The 23,151-nt window shown below is 31.8% G+C and overlaps 1 protein-coding gene and 1 long non-coding RNA gene across 5 annotated transcripts in view; one reads left to right on the forward strand and one right to left on the reverse strand.

Moving 5' to 3' along the window:
* The window catches only part of LOC139490062 (nuclear receptor ROR-beta-like), a 71,566-nt gene extending 56,908 nt beyond the window's left edge, over positions 1–14,658 (forward strand). For 3 of the 4 annotated variants that reach the window (XM_071276914.1, XM_071276921.1, XM_071276928.1), the window contains 4 exons: positions 2,970–3,111; positions 6,356–6,486; positions 6,907–6,999; positions 8,966–14,658. In XM_071276914.1, coding sequence (XP_071133015.1) covers positions 2,970–3,111; positions 6,356–6,486; positions 6,907–6,999; positions 8,966–9,132 — 533 coding nt within the window. In that variant the 3' untranslated portion in view covers positions 9,133–14,658. Of the gene's footprint in view, positions 1–2,969; positions 5,655–5,754; positions 6,098–6,355; positions 6,487–6,906; positions 7,000–8,965 lie in introns of those variants that run through there. The other variant, XR_011656248.1, reaches the window with a different exon arrangement.
* On the reverse strand, positions 11,849–16,009 carry LOC139490085 (uncharacterized). Its single transcript, XR_011656249.1, has 2 exons — positions 12,675–16,009; positions 11,849–12,577 (listed from the first exon to the last, which is right to left on the reverse strand). It is a non-coding gene; the product is annotated as an uncharacterized lncRNA (long non-coding RNA).
* Between the last annotated feature and the right edge of the window lie 7,142 nt (positions 16,010–23,151).

Here is a 23,151-nt window from a genome sequence, read left to right on the forward strand (position 1 = left end):
TTGGTTCCAACAGTTTAGGAATTAAGGGCCAAAAAAGGGCCCAAATAAGCATTATTCTTGGTTTTCGCACAATAACTTTAGTATAAGTAAATAGAAATCAATGAAATTTAAACACAAGGTTTATGACCACAAAAGGAAGGTTGGGATTGATTTTTGGAGTTGAGGTCACAACAGTTTATAAATTAGGGGCCAAAAAGGGGCCCAAATAAGCATTATTTTTGGTTTTTGCACCATAACTTTAGTATAAGTAAATAGAAATCTATGAAATTTAAACACAATGTTTATGACCATAAAAGGAAGGTTGGGTTTGATTTTGGGAGTTTTAGTCCCAACAGTTTAGGAATAAGGGGCCCAAAGGGTCCAAAATTGAACTTTGTGTGATTTCATCAAAAATTGAATAATTGCGGTTCTTTGATATGCCGAATCTAACTATGTATGTAGATTCTTAATTTTTGGTCCCGTTTTAAAATTGGTCTACATTAAGGTCCAAAGGGTCCAAAATTAAACTTAGTTTGATTTTAACAAAAATTGAATCCTTGGGGTTCTTCGATATGCTGAATTTAAAAATGTACTTAGATTTTTAGTTATTGGCCTAGTTTTCAAGTTGGTCCAAATGGGGGTCCAAAATTAAACTTTGTTTGATTTCATCAAAAATTGAATAAATGGGTTCTTTGATATGCCAAATCTAACTGTGTATGTAGATTCTGAATTTTTGGTCCAGTTTTCAAATTGGTCTACATTAAGGTCCAAAGGGTCCAAAATTAAACTAAGTTTCATTTTAACAAAAATTAAATTCTTGGGCTTATTTGATATGCTTTATCTAAACATGTACTTTGATTTTTGATTATGGGCCCAGTTTTCAAGTTGGTCCAAATCAGGATTCCATATCAAGTATTGTGCAATAGCAAGAAATTTTCAATTGCACAGTATTGCACAATAGCAAGAAATATCTAATTGCACAATATTGTGCAATAGCAATTAATTTTCAATTGGAGTTATCTTTCTTTGTATAGAATAGTAGTTGATAATATATGTTGGAAATTTGCCAATATAAAATGTTGCTGATGAAGTTTTTTTTATTGTTTTATACAATAAACAATGTATATTCACTTTTACTACCAACCAATCTTTACCATTCAGTGATAACAAGCACTTTATTTTACATTTTAATATTTTATGATGTATTTAAAAGAGTAGTTTATTTGTTGCAAACTCCATTAGAAATTTGAATTGATATCAGTTTTGGAAAAAGGGAAACAGGGATGTGAAAAAAAAAATGGGGGGGGGGGGGGGGGGGGGGGTTAAATTTTTCTCATTTCAGATTTCATAAATAAATAGAAAATATCTTGAGAGGATAAATATTCAACAGCATAGTAGCTCAAAGGCAAAAAAAAAAATTTTTTAAGTTCATTAGACCACATTCATTCTGTGTCAGAAACCTTAGTATAATGCTGTGTCAACTATTTAATTTTAGATTTAAATAAGTTTGAAGAAGAAATCTTTAATTGAATTGTAAAATCTTGACATTTGTTTTGTGTAAAAAAAACCATGTAATGTCAAAAATTTGATCACAATCCAAATTCAGAGCTGTATCACGCTTGAATGTTTTGTCCATACTTGCCCCAACTGTTCAGGGTTCGACCTCTGTGGTCGTATAAAGCTGCGCCCTGTGGAGCACCTGGTTGTTTATGTATTTTTTTGATAACATGGAGTTACATATGAATTAAGATTTATTCATTGATTTCCTTTTCATACTTAACTTATATATTCCTCAGTTACTCTAAGACTTGACTTTACATATGTTCCTAAAATTAACCCTGGACTTTACATATTGCTCAGTTACCTTTGACTTTACAAATAAATTGCCCAGTTACCTTAGACTTTGCATATATATTGCTCAGTTACTCTTCATATATTCCTCAGATACCCTTGACTTTACATATAGGTCCCTCATAAACCCTCGACTTTACACATATTCCATTATGAGTTACCCTTGAAATGAACAGATGTTTCTCAGTTGCCTTGGCATGAAGTTTTTTTTATTATGACCTTTTATTACTATAGACTTGAACATGCTGAGTACTTAATATTAACACCATAATGTGTAAATAATGAGAAACAATACCTGTGATAGAAATCAATAACCATTTCTATACAGCAACACTGTGAGATATGATTAATTAGTGGACAGGAATCTTGTGATGTTTTGTTCAGCTCTCCAAGGCTGTGTGGGCAGGTGTAGATTGAAAAAATGTCTCCTAAAGGTCATGGAAGAGGCCATTACGTCAAATACATTACATATATGTAAAATGGGACTATCAAGTGAACTAGTAAAAGACAAAAGGGTGAAACAGTTCATTTTAGATTAAAGTTTAAGGTTCCTAGAAAAATGGAAATTATCACCTTTTAAATGTTTTTTTGCTAAAGGCTTCCGTCTGACTTGAACAAATGGTCAGTTTTAAGCCCACCCAGATATGAGACGACTATATCACTTGTATATGTTATTAGCATCTGTAGCATCTATAGAAGTATTTGTATTTACATAATCATTTTATCTTGACTCTTGTTCTAAAAAAACATATTTACTGAAAAAGAGCAGGAATAGTATCAAAATCGTTATTCTAGATTTTACAGATGCAGTAACACTTCATGTTTCATAGTTAAAGATTTTAAATGAAACCGACAATTGCAGCCTTTTTTTTTTTGTATCATCAAATATTAATAAAGACCTAATCACTGCTTTTATGAATATAAATTGCAGTACTTATCATTTTCTGGTTTAACTACAAAACCAAAACTGGTTACAAAGGAGTTTAGTGGAAGGAACATCAATGCTTTTAAAAACTAATTTTCTATCTTAATTTTTATGTGAATACCAATATTGCAAATATATATTTCAGATTAGTACTCAATGGAGCCTCTTGTTTTGTTTTGGACGGTTTAGATTCACTGTGTTTTGTATTTTGCAGGTTTCAATGAGATCTGTCAGGAGGACCAGATTAATTTGATAAAGCAAGGGTCATTTGAGGTGATGCTGGTCAGAATGTGTAACTTAGTGGACACAGAGAAAGAGGAGATGTTCGATCCAGATATGAAAATGAAATGTCCAAAGTATGTAAATGGAAAAGGAGAACTTTATAGTTTGAAATTGGGATAGGTTTTGCAATAATAGATACTCCCATTTATTGAAATTGGTAGTATTTTTAGGTAAAAATTGCATGAAATGCAATCAAAACCTTATGGGACTGACTTGATATCTAATTCTTCAAAGTCTTATCACTACCTCTTTGAAACAAAAAAATATAGTGCATTGATGAAAACATTCTATGTATCCTATCCATAAACATTTCCAGAAATTTATATGCTCAGATATTTAAGGTACAAAATGATGTTACACTTGTCAAGAAAATTACATAACTTTTGCAAGATGCAGGAATCAAAGCTATTGCTCTAAATATATAAATGATGTCATTGTTAAAGTCATCTTTAAAAAAGTAAAGTTATCATCCTTTGTTTAGAATTGCTGTTAAATCAACTATGTTACCAATGCAATATCTAATAACTGATAGATTGGAGCATTCTTTACCCTTCAGTGTTTACAATCACTTTGATTGAGAATACTATTTCCTAAAATTGCTATATAATTGATTTTTGTCCATTTTCCAACATGATCTGAGCCCTCGTATAGTAAGTATGTGTTAATATATTAGACCATGCTTATAACTTGTTGAAAAGAATCATTTGAAATTTTTTGCACAAAAAACATATATAAGGATATATTTTCTAAATAATGAAAGGGAAACAAGAATTGTATACCAATTTTGTTCCAATTTGCCAATGGTTTTAAAATAAAAAATAAAAAAACTCAGAAAGTTTGAAAGAAGTCGTCAAAAAATGATAGTAGCTCGTAACAGCTTTTTGAAATATTGTAACGACAATTGTCTCTAGTCATGCTAGTATAAGATTAAAATTGAGTATCGAAATGACGATTGTGTATGTCAAAGAGACAACAACCATACCAAATTGCAAAAATATAGCCAAAGATTACCAATGGGTCTTCAACACAACGAGAAAACTCAATCCCAGAGGTGGGCTTCAGCTGGCCCCTTTAAAAAAAGTAAACTAGTTTAGCCAAAATGGATGTCACACTTAACACCAAAACATAAAGGAACCAAAATTAAAATAAACATGTTCATCTCTAGATGGCTTATAATGTATGGGTTGATTGGTTGATGTCACAGTAATTTATAAACCCACATCTCCTTCTATTTATGGTTTTTATTGAAAATTTACTACACTCATTGTAATACAATGTTAAATGTTCATCCAAATATAAGTTCATATAACCATTAATGCAAAGGATGTACTTGTATTAAATGTTAATTTGTTTTAGTACATTTTTTAACAAGGGATTTATTAATTATTAAGTGAAAAATAAAGTGTTTATTTTATTGAAGTTGATAGCTTGGTTGTAAATGATATTGATATTTGTTGAAAATGAAAATTTACAAATTGAACAAAATGATAATACCACCATAAAAAAGACACTGCACAAAATATCATGTTGACACATATATATGACCCAATAATTTAGATGTATAGCATTTGGTGCATATTAGGTTATATTATCAATAGTTGATATTAAGCAAGTAATATTTACTTCCAAGAAACCTTGATGAAAACGCAAAATCCAATGTATTTAGATGCAGATCAATATTTTTCTATTAAGAAATAAGATATCTTTGTCATTTATCAAATTCCTGCCACATATAAATATCCTCCCACAAAACTTATCTCAGTATGACGTTCATTTCTCAAATTATGGCAGTCATGTTTTCTCTCAGTTATAATTATGCCCCACCTACAATAGTATAGGGCATTATGTTTTCTGGTCTGTGCGTCCGTTCATCCATCCATTTGTTCGTCTGTGCGTCCGTTCGTCCCGCTTCAAAGTTTTTGGTTTAGGTAGTTTTTCATGAAGTTGAATTCCGATCAACTTGAAACTTAGTACACATGTTCCCCATAATATGATCTTTCTTATTTTAATGCTAAATTAAAGTATTGACCCCAATTTCACGGTCCACTGAACATGTAAAATGATATGCCACCACTAATTATAATAGTATTGTAATTAGCATGATTAGTGCTGTTTGGATTTCAATACCAAGATTGATTAATATTTTTTATTTATTAATTTCTATACAAAAGTATAACAAAAACACCAAACTCGTTAGTAAATGCAAAAATGGGAAGTCCGTAAAGTGTCTTTATCAAACGTAATCAATCAACAGAACGAGTAAAAAACAACTTCCTGATTTGGTATAGACATTTTTCATAGAACCTGTTGGTACATAAATGTTGTTTTCCATTCATTTGATGTCTTTGATCTTTTGATTTTACCACATGATAAGGGACTTTCCATTTGAATTTTCCCTGTTTTTTATTTTTTTATATTTTTATTTATTATAGCCAGTTGTATAGCTATATAAATCTCGCACTTTTATCACATTTGTTTATAGTTCTATTATATTGACAAAATAAGGTGAGCAACCAAAACAGACAATTAGCAGGTAAATGTGACAATATTTGGGTTTAGCAGCTGGTATAGTCTTTGGGTTTCAGCAGCTGGTATAGTCTTTGGGTTTCAGCAGCTGGTATAGTCTTTGGGTTTAGCAGCTGGTATAGTCTTTGGGTTTCAACAGCTGGTATAGTCTTTGGGTTTCAGCAGCTGGTATAGTCTTTGGCTTTCAACAGCTGGTTTGGTCTTTGGCTTTCAACAGCTGGTTTGGTCAACCATAGATATGTGTAAATCACAACTAATTAACAATTGGAAACAAGCAAACAAATAAATCTAACAAAGACAACAACAATTGTGAATTCAAATATGCTGCCCAACATGTCCAGTCAGTGGACATATAAAGCAACAAATCAATTACTCACAGCTGACCATGACAGTAAAAGTAAAATGGAATCCATCTGAAATTGACATAAAGTAGTAGCTTGCTGACATTTTGTAAAACTAAGGCATCGAAATACTTTAAATGACATGAATTGATTGGTTGACCGAACTGACAGATATATATATACCAAAAAAAAACCCACTAAAAATGTACATTAAAATTGATTTAAAAAAAGAAATGGTTGGAAGTACTAAAAATCCTTTCACAAGAGTATATTCTGATACATGGATATTGAAAGTCAATGGTTTCCCTTAGTTGTAGAAAACACCATATTTGAAAGTGGCTTATTTTTTGGTTTCTTTGTATTATAATGTAATTAAAAAGAATTTGTGCTGAATAATGAATATATATACAGTATTGTAACCTTTTACTATGTACTAATTTTTTGGTTACAGGGCAGTTGTTCTTGGAATGCCAATGGGGACATTTCTGGTGGAGTTCTTTAAAGTAGCCAAAGCCTTCAATCCTTTACAGTTAACAGATGGAGAAATAGGGATCTTCACAGCGACACTTATCATTTGTCCAGGTAACACAAAATACAGAACTTCATATTGTTTTATGAATCTAATATATATTGTAACCTAGAATTGGTTTTAAGAAAAATAACGTTTTCTTGATAAATTCTTATATTTTTTTGTAAATATTAAAAGAAAGAAGTAAAAATAGAATAAAGTTCGTATCCTTCTTTTGCATAAAAAATAAATGTCAGATACATGTAAATGAAAAATGCATAAATTTATATTTTACACATTTTGAAAAATATAATTTTGTAGTATAAGGGAGATAATTCTAAAATTTATTGATAACTTTGGTTGGGAAAAACTCAAAATAATTCCCAATGTGTTATAAGATAATAATGTTAACCTAGAAATCTTAGTTGTAAATGGTTACCATATTTGACCCATCCTAGAAAAAGTATATACTTACATATATTGTTTATTTGTAGATCGAAAAAGTATTATAAACTCTGTAGCTATAATGAAGTTACAGTTGCTGTTAATGCAGGCTTTGTATGTACTGATCAAGAAAAATCATAGTGGTAAGTGAATTCAAACAGAAATTATACTAATTTACTTTGATTGTGAGGACGTTTAATGCTTTTTAGCGCACCTGGCCCAAAGGCCCAAGTGAGCTTTTCTCATCACTTGGCGTCCGTCGTCGTCGTTAACATTTAATATTTTGAACTTCTTATAGAGAACCACTGAATGGAATGAAACCAAACATGGTATGAATGTTCCTTATGAGGTGCTGACCAAGTGTTGTTACTTTGTAGCCGATCCATCATCCAAGATGGCTGCCAGCAGGGGACTTAGTTTAACATAGGACCATATGGGAAATTCATACAAATGACATCTTTAAGTGAACCGTTGAATGGAATGAAACCAAACATGGCATGAATGTCTCTTATGAGGTGCTGACCAAGTGTTGTTACTTTGTAGCAAATCCATCATCCAAGATGGCTGCCAGTGGGGGGACTTAGTTTAACATAGGACCCTATAGGAAATACATACAAATGACTTCTTTTAGAGAACCACTGAATAGAATGAAATAAAACATAGCATGAATGTTTCTTATGAGATGCTGACCAAGTGTTGTTACTTTGTTGCCGATCAAACACCCAAGATGGTCGCCAGTGGGGGGACTTAGTTTAACAAAGGACCCTATGGGAAATACATTCAAATTTCTCCTTTAAGAGAACCACTAAATGGAATGAAATAAAACATAGCATGAATGTTTCTTATGAGATGCTGACCAAGTGTTGTTACTTTGTAGCCGATCTATCATCCAAGATGGCCACCAGCGGGGGTTCAGTTTAACATAGGACCCTATGGGAAATGCATACAAAAGTCGTCTTTTAGAGAACCACCAAATGGAATGAAACCCAACATAGCATGAATGTTCCTTATGAGGTGCTGACCAAGTTTTGTAACTGTAGCCAAATTTTATCTTTTTTTATATGATTTCAAAAACCCAAGTAGAGTCAGGTGAGCGATACAGGCTCTTGAGACCCTCTAGTTTAGTTTTTAATACAAGAATGTACATATATTAAATGTTGAAATGTGTATTTGAAAATTCTACTGTGGTTTCACCGGAATTCTTGATTAAAGCTGAAAACTGTGTTAATGTAGTACATGTATTAACACTAATAATGGAACACTACATAAAAATAAGGAGATGTGGTGTGATTGCCAATGAGACAACTATTCATTACAGTTCAAATGAAGTGGATGTAAGCAATTATAGGTAACTGTATGGCCTTCAACAGTAAGAAAACCTATAACCTATATTAGGCTATAAAAGGCTAGACATGAAAAATATGAGACCATTCAATTGAGAAACAAATGTTTTAATTTATTACAAAAAATGTTCAGAAATAAAAAAAATACGACAGACATGAACCAAGGTCAACCTAACTTGGAACAGTAACACAAAGATTGTGGCAGGGTTCAACTAAGTTGTTTATGCAGATAAGTTTAGTAAATTATTGCCAAAAAGGGGTAGGAGTTCTTGTTTCTGTATTAGATATATCTCGAATATTTTGGATTTTATTAAAAAAATGCTATTCGCTAATTGAAATGTAAAACAACTTGTAAAGTTCAATTGTAATAAATTCATGATATTAACCGATTGTTGCCACAAGAAATATATTTTATTTTTTGGCAATGTCAGTATTAATTATATGCCTATACATGTAATAACCTCTCCTACTCGCAATTTATTTTTACAATATTGCTTTTACACACTTCTTAAAATCTTTACAATCCTTTGTTTATTTTGACATGGTAAAACTGGCTAAAAACACAAATTCTATGCATTAAAAATAACCAAAAAAAAATAAAAAAATTCCATTCTAAATATCAGTTTATTTCATCCCATTGAGTAATATACTATATGGAGAGTTGTCTCATTGCTACTTATACCACATCCTCCTATATCTATATAATTTTAAATATTGCTGCATGTCACAAACTAAAATATAAACTTTTGTTTTCCTCTGTTTTCAGATTATGACAGTTTATTTATAGAGCTGATGAAAAGGATCCCAATATTCAGGGGAATCAATGCAAAACATGCTAAGATGTTGAACAATATGAAAATGAACTCTCCTGAAACAATAAGCTTGTTTCCAGAGTTACACAAAGAAGTATTTCAGGAGAGTGAACTGGCTTAATGCAGTGAATATGATATATTTATTAGAAACTAGTGCTATAATTTTGTCTACGCAATTATGAAGTGCGTAGAACTTTGTACTATATTAAAACAATTTAGATTCTATATGAAATGTTAGATGGATATTCAGCAACAGTATAATGTGAAAACAGGGAGTTTTCAAGGAGGAATACAATAAGTGCATTATTATAGTGCTATAATTTGACACAAAAACTGTACTTAGCACACTTTTGAAAGGTGGGCTTATTGAATTAACATTGTTTGTGTGTCTGTAATGTGTTAACTTTATAAACAATGTTTAAGGACGACATTTAATGTACAATACAGTGTAACTTTGTTAACCAAACATTTGTAAAGTAAAGAAAAAAGATAATCACTGTCACCTAAATTCATATAACATTTGTAAATAGGTCACTGTCACTTATGTTTGTTTAACAGCTACAAAATTACAGAAAAATGGGTTGATTAACAGTTTAAGGGCAGTTTTATAGATAATGACATTGTAGAAATATTTTGCAGCGATCTCATATATATATATCTCTCTGTAAATACCACTGATGAATAATAGTAAAAACTGAACATTGGTTAAGGGTGTGTCCTATGATCAAATTGCATCAGTAACACAACAGATATGGACTGTGTTCCGTGGACTGTTGTTGTTATGTTAAATTTTCATTCTTAGAACCACTTCCAGGTTTACTTATGAGTATGACTTTTGACTCAAACAGTTGTTGTCCTGAAATCATATGCATGTTACTACTGCTGGTCAGTCTAAAGGTTGTATGAATAGCCGGACACCTGTAGTCAAGGCTTAGTCATTTCTGGATTATAAAGTATTTAATTAACAATCTTATTGAAATATATCATATCATTTATTAAGCTTATAAATCAACAAAATACATTATGTTACCTTATCGATAAGGTGTATAGTACTTGCAGTAATGTTATTTTTATAGAATTTTTTAACTTATTGAAAATCACTGTATCCTCTGAAAGCTGAATTGACACATTGTACATTCTTTTGTCATCTTGTGTAGTGGTCATCAGTGTCATGTTGGGTTTCTTAATCAGTTAGTCAGTGAAAACAGCTTTATAATAGTTTACTTTTATAAATTGTTACTTGGATGAAGAGCTGTCTCATTGGCACTCATACCACATCTTCTTATATCTTTTATACAATTCAACTAAATTTGCTTTAACTCTTCTATGCCTAGTGGACATCAAGATGTACAGCTGCAATTTAAAATTTTGGTCTGAATGTTTTTTAGGGGTTCCCATACCACAATATGGACCTCATTTCTATTGACATTATTTTCGAGCGGCAATATTGCAGATTTTTATTTGAAAACTCTTATTATAACCAACATTTCTTTCTACCTAACAGATGTTATTGCCTGAGGAGACAAAACACAATATTACTTCCGTTTATCCTCTGTTTTGATTTTTTTTTCTCAGTTGTGTATTCATACTGTATCACCTCAGTGCCTAAGTAATATTTATGATGATATTTCTAATTGTATTGATTTTTATGTGTATTGTAAAATTGTTATTTATTGTAAAATTGTTATTTTACAGACAAATTAGCAATACTTGCTGTCCTTCATTTTGTGTTATTGAATTTAGATGAATTTTGATTCAATATTTTGCATGATGTCGTGAACTAATTTCAGAATATGCAAGATTTTACATTTTGTGGTAATTTTAAAAAAAATTGCAGTTCTTTATATTTTCATGACAGAGTTTGACCAAATTTTAATAAAAAAAGTTTCATTATTATACAGTCAGAGCTCAGAGATAAATAAGTCTAAATCTGTTTTTGCCTCACAGAGGACTAAACTTGAAGGTTTCAAGATTTGTCTCCCTTTAATATGACAATGCATGAAGTGGGGTTAGAAATATTTAATTTATTTAAATTTCACTTTATTTACGCTCCCATATTATTACCAGATCATGATAATTATACTACTAGGGCATGAATTATTTTTACAGTTCTAGCAGTTTTATGTTAAAATGACAATTTTACAATTCACATAAGAACGATCTTTTTGTTATGCGTTACATCCATCATTTGTTAAAGAATGTTTTACCTAAATATACAGATTTATATAGAAATATAATTGTAATATATTAATATGAAATAATGTTGCTGTGTACTAATGATGAAATTAGTGTGTTGAATAACAAGTGTATTTGTTTATAAAAAAGTTTGAATTGTTAGTGCAATGTTTGTTTTTCTTGCATGAATGCTGTAAATGTATATATAGGTAAAAAAAGGTTAAAACGTTATATTGTGAATAGAATCTAAAGAACTGTTTTTTAACTTTGTTTTAGTGCTTGTTATCTGTTCAAATGTGTTCCAACATCAATATATTATAACTCAGTGGACTGTGAGTCACTTAATGGGGGTCTGGATGGGGGATTCTTCAATATTTAAAAAAAAAAAAATTTTTTAATTGTTCTTCTTTATCTTTAAAATCAATGCTTATTCTCTAAAATTATCATGAGCATCAGTTAACTATTAGATATTTTCGTTATTTCATGGTTTCTTAATTTCTGTACATTTCTGTATTCATTATCTTACTACCAAATTTTCACAGAAGTTCTATATCCTCTATTACCCCCCATCCAGATCCACCTAGTTTGAATTTTCGTTTCAGGATCTAGACATCACCATTGGTACACAAATAATTTGCTTGTTATTTTTCTAAAGACATATATTTTCTTTTTTTCCTTCTTTTTTATTGAAAGAGGGATACTACGTTATAAAGTTTTTAATGCAGAGATTTTAAAAATTGAGTCTTAATATACTTGCACAGATTTCCTTTGCTTTACTTTTACTCTTTTTCAACTTATTCATTATACATTATAGAGGCATGGTGTTCTTTTAATCTGAACTATTTCTGTGATATTTAAATATTTTTCAAGAAAATATTAGATAAATTAAATGTTATGAGTATATACAAAATATATAATTATTGGAGTGTAAAATAGAATTTAAGTATATAACACAATTGTAAATAGCAATTTCATGTCAGCTAGAAAGGGATTGTGGGAAGGACAAATGTGAGAGGCCATTTTTTGTTGGCAGCTAGGATCCAGGTTTGGTCAAACATATATGATTAACTGGACGTAATGTATGTATACTGAAATAATTGAAGTTTTAAGAATTAATGTAAAAATTGAATTTATTGAAATCATGGAAACTAAATTTAAGCTATCTAGGTAATGTTTTTAATTCTGTTAATCAAATATCAGACAGAGAAAAAAATCTAGTAAGAGGTTTTAAAAGATTTGATTTCAATTTCTTACAGAAAATTTGTAATTTAAAGCAAGAAGTTGTATTAACAAAAGTAAGATGCCATTTTAGAATTATTGAAAAGATCAACTTTATGGTTGGTAAAAGAAAAACTAATTTCAGGATAAAATAAGTGGATTTAAATGAAAACCTGAAACACAACATGTTTTATTTAGGCCTTAAATCTTGAGAATCAGAAATAAAAACAATAATAACATTTAAAAATATTTTTTTTTACATTGTATTACAAGTTTTAAGATTATAGAAAATAAAACATCCCTGACTAACATCTCTCTCTCTCTCTCTCTCTCTCTCTCTCAATCCCACAATCTGTAAAATGAGATTTGGAATACCACAAATAACTATCTAATATTAGATTTAAAAGAAAAGACCAGTCAATGAATTTTATTAAGTTAAAAATGTATGTAAATTTCTAAATTATTTGAATAATGTTGCATTAGCATGAGTAGATCCCAGTTATGTTTTAAAAATAAGTTCTGCATGATTTGGTGCAGCTTTAATGAGGTCTATTATCATTATTGTAAAATCAAATGTTTTTTTTCAAGTTTAAGCTTTATTAAAGTTAATCAGGTACCCCTCTCAGGAGATTTCCAATAACGATTGCTGAAACATATTTTCATACATACATTCATATATATATATATTCATCTTTTACATTTATTACTTGCATTCTTATCACTGAAGTTAATGAATTTCTTATTTAGATTTATATTATAAATGGGGGAAAAAATTGTATGTTCTAAAAGTCATGAAAGTAGGCCATCTATTTTGAATACTACTAAACATTTTTTTATAATTTCAAAAACAAAGTTTTTTTATATTTGTAAAGCCTTTTTAAATGTCAGCAATATAAAAAAAAACTTGAATTATTGAAAATAAAGTTCATTTAAAAAAAAATGTACAGAGGATTTTATTAACAGTATATAATAGGAAGTTAATTAAAAAAGCACAATTTTCAACTAATTTGAATAAATAAGTTTTTTCAGCATATTATTTTTTGAAAACATTTAAAATGGCTGATGTAGTAATTGTATTTTAAGGTATAAGTTAAAATTGAACAAATTTCAAGATAACTTCTATTTCTTGTATGAATTTCCTCTAACAATAGGATACCAAAGCCCGGTGTAATCACAAAGTTCCTTTATTTTATTGTTCGTATATATGTGATAAAGACATTTTATTGTTTATTTTAATTGTCTTAACTAGAAGAAGGCATACATCATAAATTATATATTGTAGTATTAACTAATTTGTTTCCATTAGGTGTTCTAATTCTCCCTTTAACATGATCTCATTAGGTTACAAGATTCATTTTCCCATTTCTAACAAAAAAGTATGAAAAACATTCATAACACCTTTAACACACTTATGGTACATAGAGAAAAGGGTTAAACAAAGTCTATTTAACAAAAAGTGGTATTTTTTGTATGCTTACTTTAAATATTTACTAGCCTTTATATAAAAACATTGTTCACAAATATATATTTTATTTCTGTAAAAAAAAATAAGAAATTGCATAATTATCAATATGTCATGGATACACAATTGAACTTTGACAATTTTTTCTTGTCTGTTCACAGAAATGTAAATTTGATGACAATGTGCCACTGTGTTTTCTAATAAAGGTTTATATAATATTGTATATAATGAGGGTCTCACAATTAATTGCAGTCAATATAACGAAAGGGAAACAACCTCTTGAGAACACAACAATTTGTATTAAATTGTCAAGCTATTTAGTGGTTTCAATATATTGTTTAATTTTCATTTGTGCAATTACTTGTTATAAAATGCTGATTCGAACTTAGAAATAAGCTATTAGCTTTCAACTTGAACTTGAATATTCATAGGAAACAGTCTATTAAAATGAATGTGGATGGATAGTAATGGAAATCCTATATTTTAGAAACAGGGCATGGGTCTTGTGTGGTTGTGAGTCCATCTGATGTTGGCAAGATCACAAGGTTTTTTGTTTGAAGTCCCTTCCTATCCTCTCCCATTTATTGTAATGTATTAGCCGTCAGAAAAAACAGATAGCCAACAGTGTGTGCCTCTTCAATATATATTATTATCATCATTGTAGATAAATCGTCACCTCATGTTGCATTTGTAATGATATCATTTTTTTGTAGACTAATTTAAGTACTAACACTTTCACTTAGCTAATGTTATGACTGATTAGTTGTTTAAAATTTGTTCAAAAAAAGAAAACATGAGTTCACTTTCAAATATCTTTTTTCAAAACATATTTGCAAAGTTAAAACACATACAATTTTCAATTAATTTTATATCATTTTCCTTTATTTCATAATAAAGATTTTCAAAATGAATTTAGATCACTATAAATCCTAAAGTAAAGATAAGATTTTACAAAAGGAAAATATATATTAGATATGAATAAACTGGTTGTAGTACACACTTAGGAGATAACTCAAGACTTCTAGATATCAGAATACAATCTGCAACTAAACATGTATTTTTTAATCAAATGGGGATACATTTTGTGGATGATACAGATTAAGAATAGATTAGAATAGAAATATATGTATATGTAACATGTAATGAAATATTGAAGTGGTATGGCCAATTTCCCCTGTATTTATTTCAATGGTTGGTTCAGAATCAGAAAGTTCATAGTACCTAGAGTTACTTGGAATTTTAGTGTCAATAACATACATTGAAAGATTTCCTGATTTTGCCAATAACTTTTAATTGTTATTGAGCACTAAACAATTTGGATGCAATTTAAAACACCACAAAAAAAAAAACCTGGATGTTTCTGGATTTAATTTTATGAGGAAAATTGTTTTTCCAAGTTTTTAAAACTTTAATATTTGAAAGACAATAAATTTCTTTCTATCTTTTTAGGTTTTTGTTTTGACCAAAGCAGTATCACTTTATCAATTTTTTTTAGTCATTAAGGCAGTAAAAATTGGAAATGTTCAGAAATATGAAAACTATATAATATTTATCATACTTTGTAAGTAAACACATAAATCTGTGATACTGTAAATTTGAATAAAGATTGAAAACAATTTTGGGAGACCCTGGTGTATAAAAAAATAAGGGGTTATTGGCCATACCTTGTATTCAAAGGATTATGATAGTCGCACAAAAGATAAATATTTATACACAGATACTACTGTATATATATTTTTGATTCTCAATTCAAATCAGATATAATCAACTTCAATGTATGCTTTTTTTTTTATATTTAACAAAAAGCTATTCACATTTGTTTTACTCAAGTTTTAGTTTATTCCTAAGTTTTAGATTTAATTTGTGCCATAAAAGCCAAATTCATTTGTGCTTCAATTGATTGCTCATTTGTATATATCATATAATATATATATAAACATATATATAGAAATACATTTTGACTTCAAATGGTCAAGATAAGTGAATGACCTTGACAGCTGTATTCAAGGTTATTGTGTCCTGGTCAAGGTCATTATGGAATGTATTTATTTGACCTTGTATAGAGTAAACATGTATTACCATCATACTATACACAATTGTTAAATGTAATTTGTGAGAAAAATAAAATCTTTTTGTTTTAGAGTTTGTGAAATATTATATATTTTTTTTTTAGATATGCCAGTTTTTATTCTTTAATATTTCGGCCTAAATTGAAACAAGTCGATGAAGAAAATTGTAAATTTATTTAAATGTGAACAGAGGAAGATGGGGAGATAAAGATTATTGGGGCAGCAAGTCAAGAATACAAAGCATTAAAAATAAACAATCAATTTCCTTGTGTTTTGTCAAGTTTCCTGGGTTTTTGGGATACGATTGCTTTCAAGCAATCTGTAGACTTTTACCGTTGACTCATGCTGCATTCCCTCACGTCAATCGTTTTATTCTAAACATTCAGCAACATCTCAGATTCTTATGATTGTCTTTCTTTAAAAGGTAACATAAACAACTTTCCTGTAATGTTCTTCTCATAATCTTCATGTTTGATATTTCCCTTGACCTATATGTGTTTTTTTAACAACACGGAAAATCAGAATTAAGCAGTATTTATATTTAGTGTTTTTATAAATTTAGAAACACGTCAGAGGGAATTCCCCAGTTTTGATAAATGCGAGAGTTCTCTGGATTCCGATAATTCTATTTCTGTCATATAAGATCTTAAGTGGAGTTTTTCCGTATTTTACCGTTATGAAACTGATATTTGATACTGTACTCTCATAAAGAAATGGAGAACCATTCATGATATCATTTAATAAAGGTTCTTGTTCCAAATCGCAAGTCGCGGGTTTGTTTATGTATTAATGCGCATTGGTATAGTTTTCTTGATTTCAAGGGGTATCAGATTGAGTGGTTGCTCTGGATTCCCCACTTCATTGATAAATTTGAAACTCATGGGATTCTTTATATGTCTGTCTGATATTGAGGGTTATTGTTGTTGCATAATTTTAAATCATATGCATCATTTAAATTAAAATAAATGTAGTGTTTACCTATAACACCCTTTCAGCCAAAATGGAGTCTTCCATATTATCGTTTCGAGTTGTCTCCCTTCCGGAAGTATTTTCAGTCAAAATCGAAAGTCGAAATACTCGTTAGATGTCGATAAACGTCGTATTATATTAAGAACGATCAGAGGAGTGTGTACGGAAAGGAGTCATTCCCACGAACCAAAAGAAAATTAATATTTAAAGAGTTAGAAATGGGGTTCCTCCTAGAAATCAATAACCAAAAATCGGTCAGTTACAAACAGTACAAGAAACAGCGTAAAGGACACAACACCACCACCCTTTAACATCATCAATAAAAGAAACCTCAGAATCATGACGGTAAACTGCAGAAGCATCAAAAATAAAACATCAGAATTCAAAACAACAATACAATACACAAAGCCAGATATTATTATTGGCACAGAATCTTGGCTAAAAGGGGTAAAACCCGGAAAGAATCCAACCAAAGATGCTATAAAATCAGCTGAAGTATTCCCTGATAATTATACATCATTCAGGAATGACAGGGGTACCTTAGGAGGAGGAGTATTCATCTTAGTCCACAACAGCATGATTAGTACTGAACAACCACAATACATAACAAAATGTGAAATTGAATGGGTAAAGCTCAAACTAAAAACAGCCCAAGACCTAATCATCGGCTCATTCTACATGCCACATAGAAACAAAGCCCAACTAGAAGAACTAGAAAAATCTCTGGAAAAAATCACACAGGAGAACAAAAGCAGTAACATCATACTTGCAGGCGATTTCAACTGCCTAGACATAATGTGGGACAACCTCACCATTAGGAAAGATGCTCAAGATCCAGAAGTTCAAAAACAGCTCGTAAACATCACAACTCAATTTGGCCTTACACAATTCCACGAAGAACCAACAAGGGAAAACAACCTACTGGACCTTGTATTCACAACAAACCCGTCACTTATGAAAACATCAACAAACATACCATGTATTTCTGACCATGCAATCATCATAACTGATAAAGACATCAAACCTTTCTACTACAAATCTAATCCTCGTAAAAGTCTACACCTGGGCAAGAGCCAACTGGGATGAAGTGAACAAAGATCTAGATTCACTATTATCACAGATTAGTAACAGTATCCAAAACAACCAAAATGTCAACGAAGCATGGCTGATGTTCAAGAAACACCTATTTGCCAGCCTTGATAAAAACATACCATCAAAAATAGTCAAGTCCAACAACAGACTACCATGATGCTGAAGAAAAAACAAAACTTGTATAACCAGGCCAAAAGAACAAAATCATGGACAAACTACCGCCATTTCCAAAAAAACATGCAAAAGAGAAATTAGGAAAGCAGAAAACAATTATATTAACAACGCTATAATTGAAGGAATGAATAAGAACAACACAAAACCTTTCTGGAAGTATGTTAAGTCAAGGAAACAGGACAATATAGGGGTTGCACCACTAAAGAAACATGGACAGCTCATAAACGACAGTAAGGAGAAGGCACAAATTCTACTGGAGCAATTTGCGTCTGTCTTCACAAAAGGAACAACTAAAACACTACCCAAAACAAACATCAGGGTAAAAGACTCCATACATCAAATTACCATCAGATCAGGAGTAAAAAAGCTGCTACAGAGAGTAAACCCATCCAAAGCATCTGGTCCTGACAACATACCAAACAGAGTACTAAAACAATGCTCCGAACATCTGGCACCAATAATAACACTCATATTCCAGCTCTCACTAGACAGTGGTACACTACCAGAGGATTGGAGAAATGCAAACATCTCTAGCATATTTAAGAAAGCAGACCGACACGCGGCCGAAAACTACAGGCCAGTCTCATTGACATGAGTACCATGTAAACTTCTTGAGCACATCATATGCCGTCATATACTTAAACATCTGGAAAAGCATAATGTATAAACATCACTAAACCACGGCTTTAGATCTGGATATTCCTGTGAGACCCAACTTGCCATTACAATCCATGATATTCTACAATCCTACGATAAAGGAAACCAAGTAGATATTGCGATTCTGGATTTTTCAAAAGCGTTCGACACAGTACCTCATGATAGACTCTTGCACAAAATAGACCAATATGGAATTAGAGGAAATATCCACAAATGGCTAACTTCATTCCTAACCGAAAGAAAAATGCGAGTACAACTTGATGGAGAAAACTCAAGAAATGCTTCAGTTGAATCCGGAGTCCCCCAAGGAACGGTACTAGGACCCATCCTCTTCCTGTGTCATATAAATGATCTCCCAGATGCAGTAAACTCATCAGTACGACTATTTGCAGACGACTGTTTGCTCTACCGGGAAATCAAAACCCAAAATGACCATAACAAACTACAAGAGGATCTCAAATCACTAGAAAAATGGGCCGACGACTGGGGTATGCGCTTCAACGCCAAAAAATGTTATATGCTTAGCCTGAAAAGTAAAAGTCAGCGTTTTTACAACCTTAACAACCACACGCTTGAACAAGTGTCATCCAACCCATACCTAGGACTCCAAATACAAGAAGATCTTAAATGGAAAGAACAAATAACAAATACGTGTAACAAAGCCAGTTCTACCCTAGGCTTCCTTAGAAGGAACCTACAACACTGTCCTATGGAATGCCGTAAAACAGTATATATAGCTCTCATACGATCAATAATGGAGTATGGATCAATCATTTGGGACCCATATACCCAAAAAGACATTGACAAACTAGAATCCATACAAAAGAGAGGTGCTAGATTCATTACCAAAGACTACAAATCAAGAGAGGAAGGATGTATGACAAAAATGCTAAAAGAACTTCACCTCCCGTCATTACAATCAAGACGCCAACAACAACGACTGATCTTCTTTTTCAAAGTGGTTGAGGGGAAGATACCAGCGCTTCCTCCCGACGATTTAATCCAATTTCATAGACCAAAGAGACAAATCAAAGCAACAACATATAATAACTTTGTAACAAAAAACATTATAGACCACCAAGTCCGTAACAACAAACGTGCGGTCATAGTTCCAACCAGTAAGACAGAACAATACAAGAACTCTATTTTTGTGCGCACTGCAATAAACTGGAACCATCTGGAAGACTCAGTAGTGTGCGCCACTACTACCGAGGAGTTTAAATCAGCACTCCTCAGCAAGCGCGACTAATTGTGCGCAGACCAACCCGTCACATAATAGCCGAAAGGAATCTGTGACGTACCCATCCTAATTACACAAGTGGGAAATACAGATACAGATTAACGGTGATAAGATACGAAGTGAAATACCTTCTCTCACTCTCAGTGACTGCTGTGGAAAGTAAACTTGGAATTGATAGTACAAAAATAAAACACAATAAGTACATTGCTCATACATTTGTATGCGGGATTGGCTATTTTTATGCAGTTAAGCTGCATTATGGAGGCACCCTAGTTTTGTGTTCTACCCAATAAATGCTGAAATACTTGCCATTGTTGTTATCTAGCTCGCTACTATGTTATATATAACTAATTGAACACTTTTTTAATACTTTTTATTCTGGATTACAAAAAATATGACTAGAAAAACCTTAAATGATCGTCGATTTATCCAAAAGTTTTGAAGTTACACATAGGAAGTAGTGCTTATTAAGAATCCTTGTGTAGTTCATTATAACTTGTGCTTTTAGCTAAGATGGATGTCAAAGAACAATTGTATGAAATATTTAATCGCCGAAAATCTCTTAAGACAAGTAGTTTAGATTTCCCAAATGACAAAAGTCGTAGGGATATTGTTTGTCATCAATACGTAGCAACTACGTCAGTAGTCTGTTATATTATAAGTTCAACTGTTCATTTTGTTGGCGGCAATTTCAAATTAGAAAAAGAAATTTTCGTAGCTTTTCAATTTGGAGGCAGGTGTGCAAATTAGCGGTGGTCCGAGGTCCGCGACCTTCCACTTTTGCAAGCAGAATTTCGACTAGGATAGTTGGTTTCCAGCTACGCCCGACGTAGTCACCTTCCACTTGAAAGAAAATAAGAAATTTCTTTGCAAACCTTCCATGCAAGTCACCAAAGTCTCCAATTAAACGAGCTAAAATCTTATTTTTATCATTATTATTCATGACATCGAAGTTCATTTTGTTCAACCGCTAGCTTTTTACAGAAAATCGCCGACAAATATTGTATAAATTCGAGTAAAATCGTATCTGATTGACTAAAACAACTTTGTAAACACATAACAATGGCGGCCGTGAAGACAAAATTTTACAATATCGGATCCGATTCCGGAAGCGGATAAGGATAATTCCGGGTTTGGCGATCAATTACAAAATAAACCAAAGCAGGTGAAAAAATAAAGCTATGGGACAATATAACAAATCAAATAAAATATAGGGGAAGTCCTTGTAGTCACCCCAACCCTCCTGTTTGAGAACTTGGTAACGGTTGAGATCCCCACACCAAAACAATATATATTCATGTATGGGCCAATATAACTAATTAAATGCAATATAAGGGGTCCCTGGGGTCACCCTACTACTCCTGTTTGAGAACTTGGAAACCAATGAGATCCCCACCCCTAAACCATATATATTCATGTATGGGACAATATAACAAATAAAATGAAATGTAGGGGAAGTCCCTAGGGTCACCCTACCCCCAGTGGCGGATCCAGAAATTTTCATAAGTGGGGCCCGCTGACTGACCTAAGGGGGCCTTGTCCAGTCACGCTTCAGTGATTCCCTATATAAGCAACCAATTTTTTTCCCACAAAGGGGGGGGGGGCCTCCTGCCCCCTAAATCCTCTGCCTACCCCAACCTGTTTGAGAACTTGAAAACCGTTGAGATCCCCACCCCTAAATCATATATATTCATATGTATGGGACAAAATAACAAATCATTTACATTTACTATGGGCAGGTCAGTCAGACCTCACTTTTGATCCCTGTTGTAGTGAACATTTGTCTGATTCAGGTCTCGTAACTTTTGTACTATAGAACACAAATTCAGTCTATTTCCAGGGAAACCAGTCCATTCATACTATTACATGTTCATACTAAGTCAACTTGAACTTCTAGCAGTCAAATAAAACCAAGGTTAACTACCAAGTAGAACAACTGCAATCATTGGGAACTTGTACCACTGCAGACTCACCATAAAAAAATATACATTGATATATGCATTGCTTTTGAAACCTTGATAACATATTAATAATTTGCCTTAATAAAGAAATCATTAGATAAACATGAATGTACTATATATGAATGTTTAATGTTGAGGCAACATTGCCACAGTTTTCATAATTATGGCTGCCTTGGTTTTTGGTTAACTGCCTTCAGCGCTTACAGCGCTTTGATTAAAGTTGAGTGACTATTCAGATTATAACATTTTGCATGGGCAGTTGAAGTAGTTTTGAAAATAATACTATCCAGCTGTACCAGGGCTGCCAAAAATGCGTGAGACTCGCGCATGTTCATGCTTTTTGCGGCAGTATCCTTGGATCTATTCCCCCCTCTCTTTGATCTTTTCAATTTTCGCCAAATCTAACGCATTTGCTTAATGAAAAGTTAGCAGAACTGCTATACATTTGTCAATGAAAACTATGGCAATCGTATCCCTCAGAGCATTGTGCTCTTTGATTTTTATTGGAGAGGGGGGATTACAAATAGATAAAAGAATATAAAGTACCATTTTGATTGAAATCACCGGATAATATTAGTAAGAATATGAGGTTTGTAATCCATGGATGAATTAATAGAAATGTAAGCTCTACAGATGGACGCAGTCTAACCTGTTCACAAGTTAACTTAAAGCAGTCCTTTCGACTGCTCTATAGGTTAACTTAGGAACATTTTAGCAGACCTGTAAGTTAACTTTATTCCTAGCAGACCTCACCTCATTTCTGTTTTTTTTTACTGCTGCAGACCAGTCCTGAGGACAAATGTATATTAACAAAATGGACACAAAGAAGTGCAACATTAAGCTAAGTTCAACTTTCCATGAGGAAATTGGAACTTTACCTTCTTAGGTAATTCCTTTATTTAAACAACGGAGAATTTAAGAAAAAATGTAATTAATCATGTCAGTACCGAAACACAAACCTCTGAGCTGATTATCACCTTGGTAACTTACAGTGCACCAGCAGAGGCATTGACCCAGTGTTAGTAAATAAAAATAACAACGTAAACTTTTGAACGTCAAGGATGTATAAATATGTTGAAACGTAATGGGATATACTTGTGTAATCAAAAGGAACTTACAAAAA

The sequence above is a fragment of the Mytilus edulis genome, chromosome 1, assembly GCF_963676685.1.
Source record: "Mytilus edulis chromosome 1, xbMytEdul2.2, whole genome shotgun sequence".
NCBI classification, from domain to species: Eukaryota; Metazoa; Mollusca; class Bivalvia; order Mytilida; family Mytilidae; genus Mytilus; species Mytilus edulis.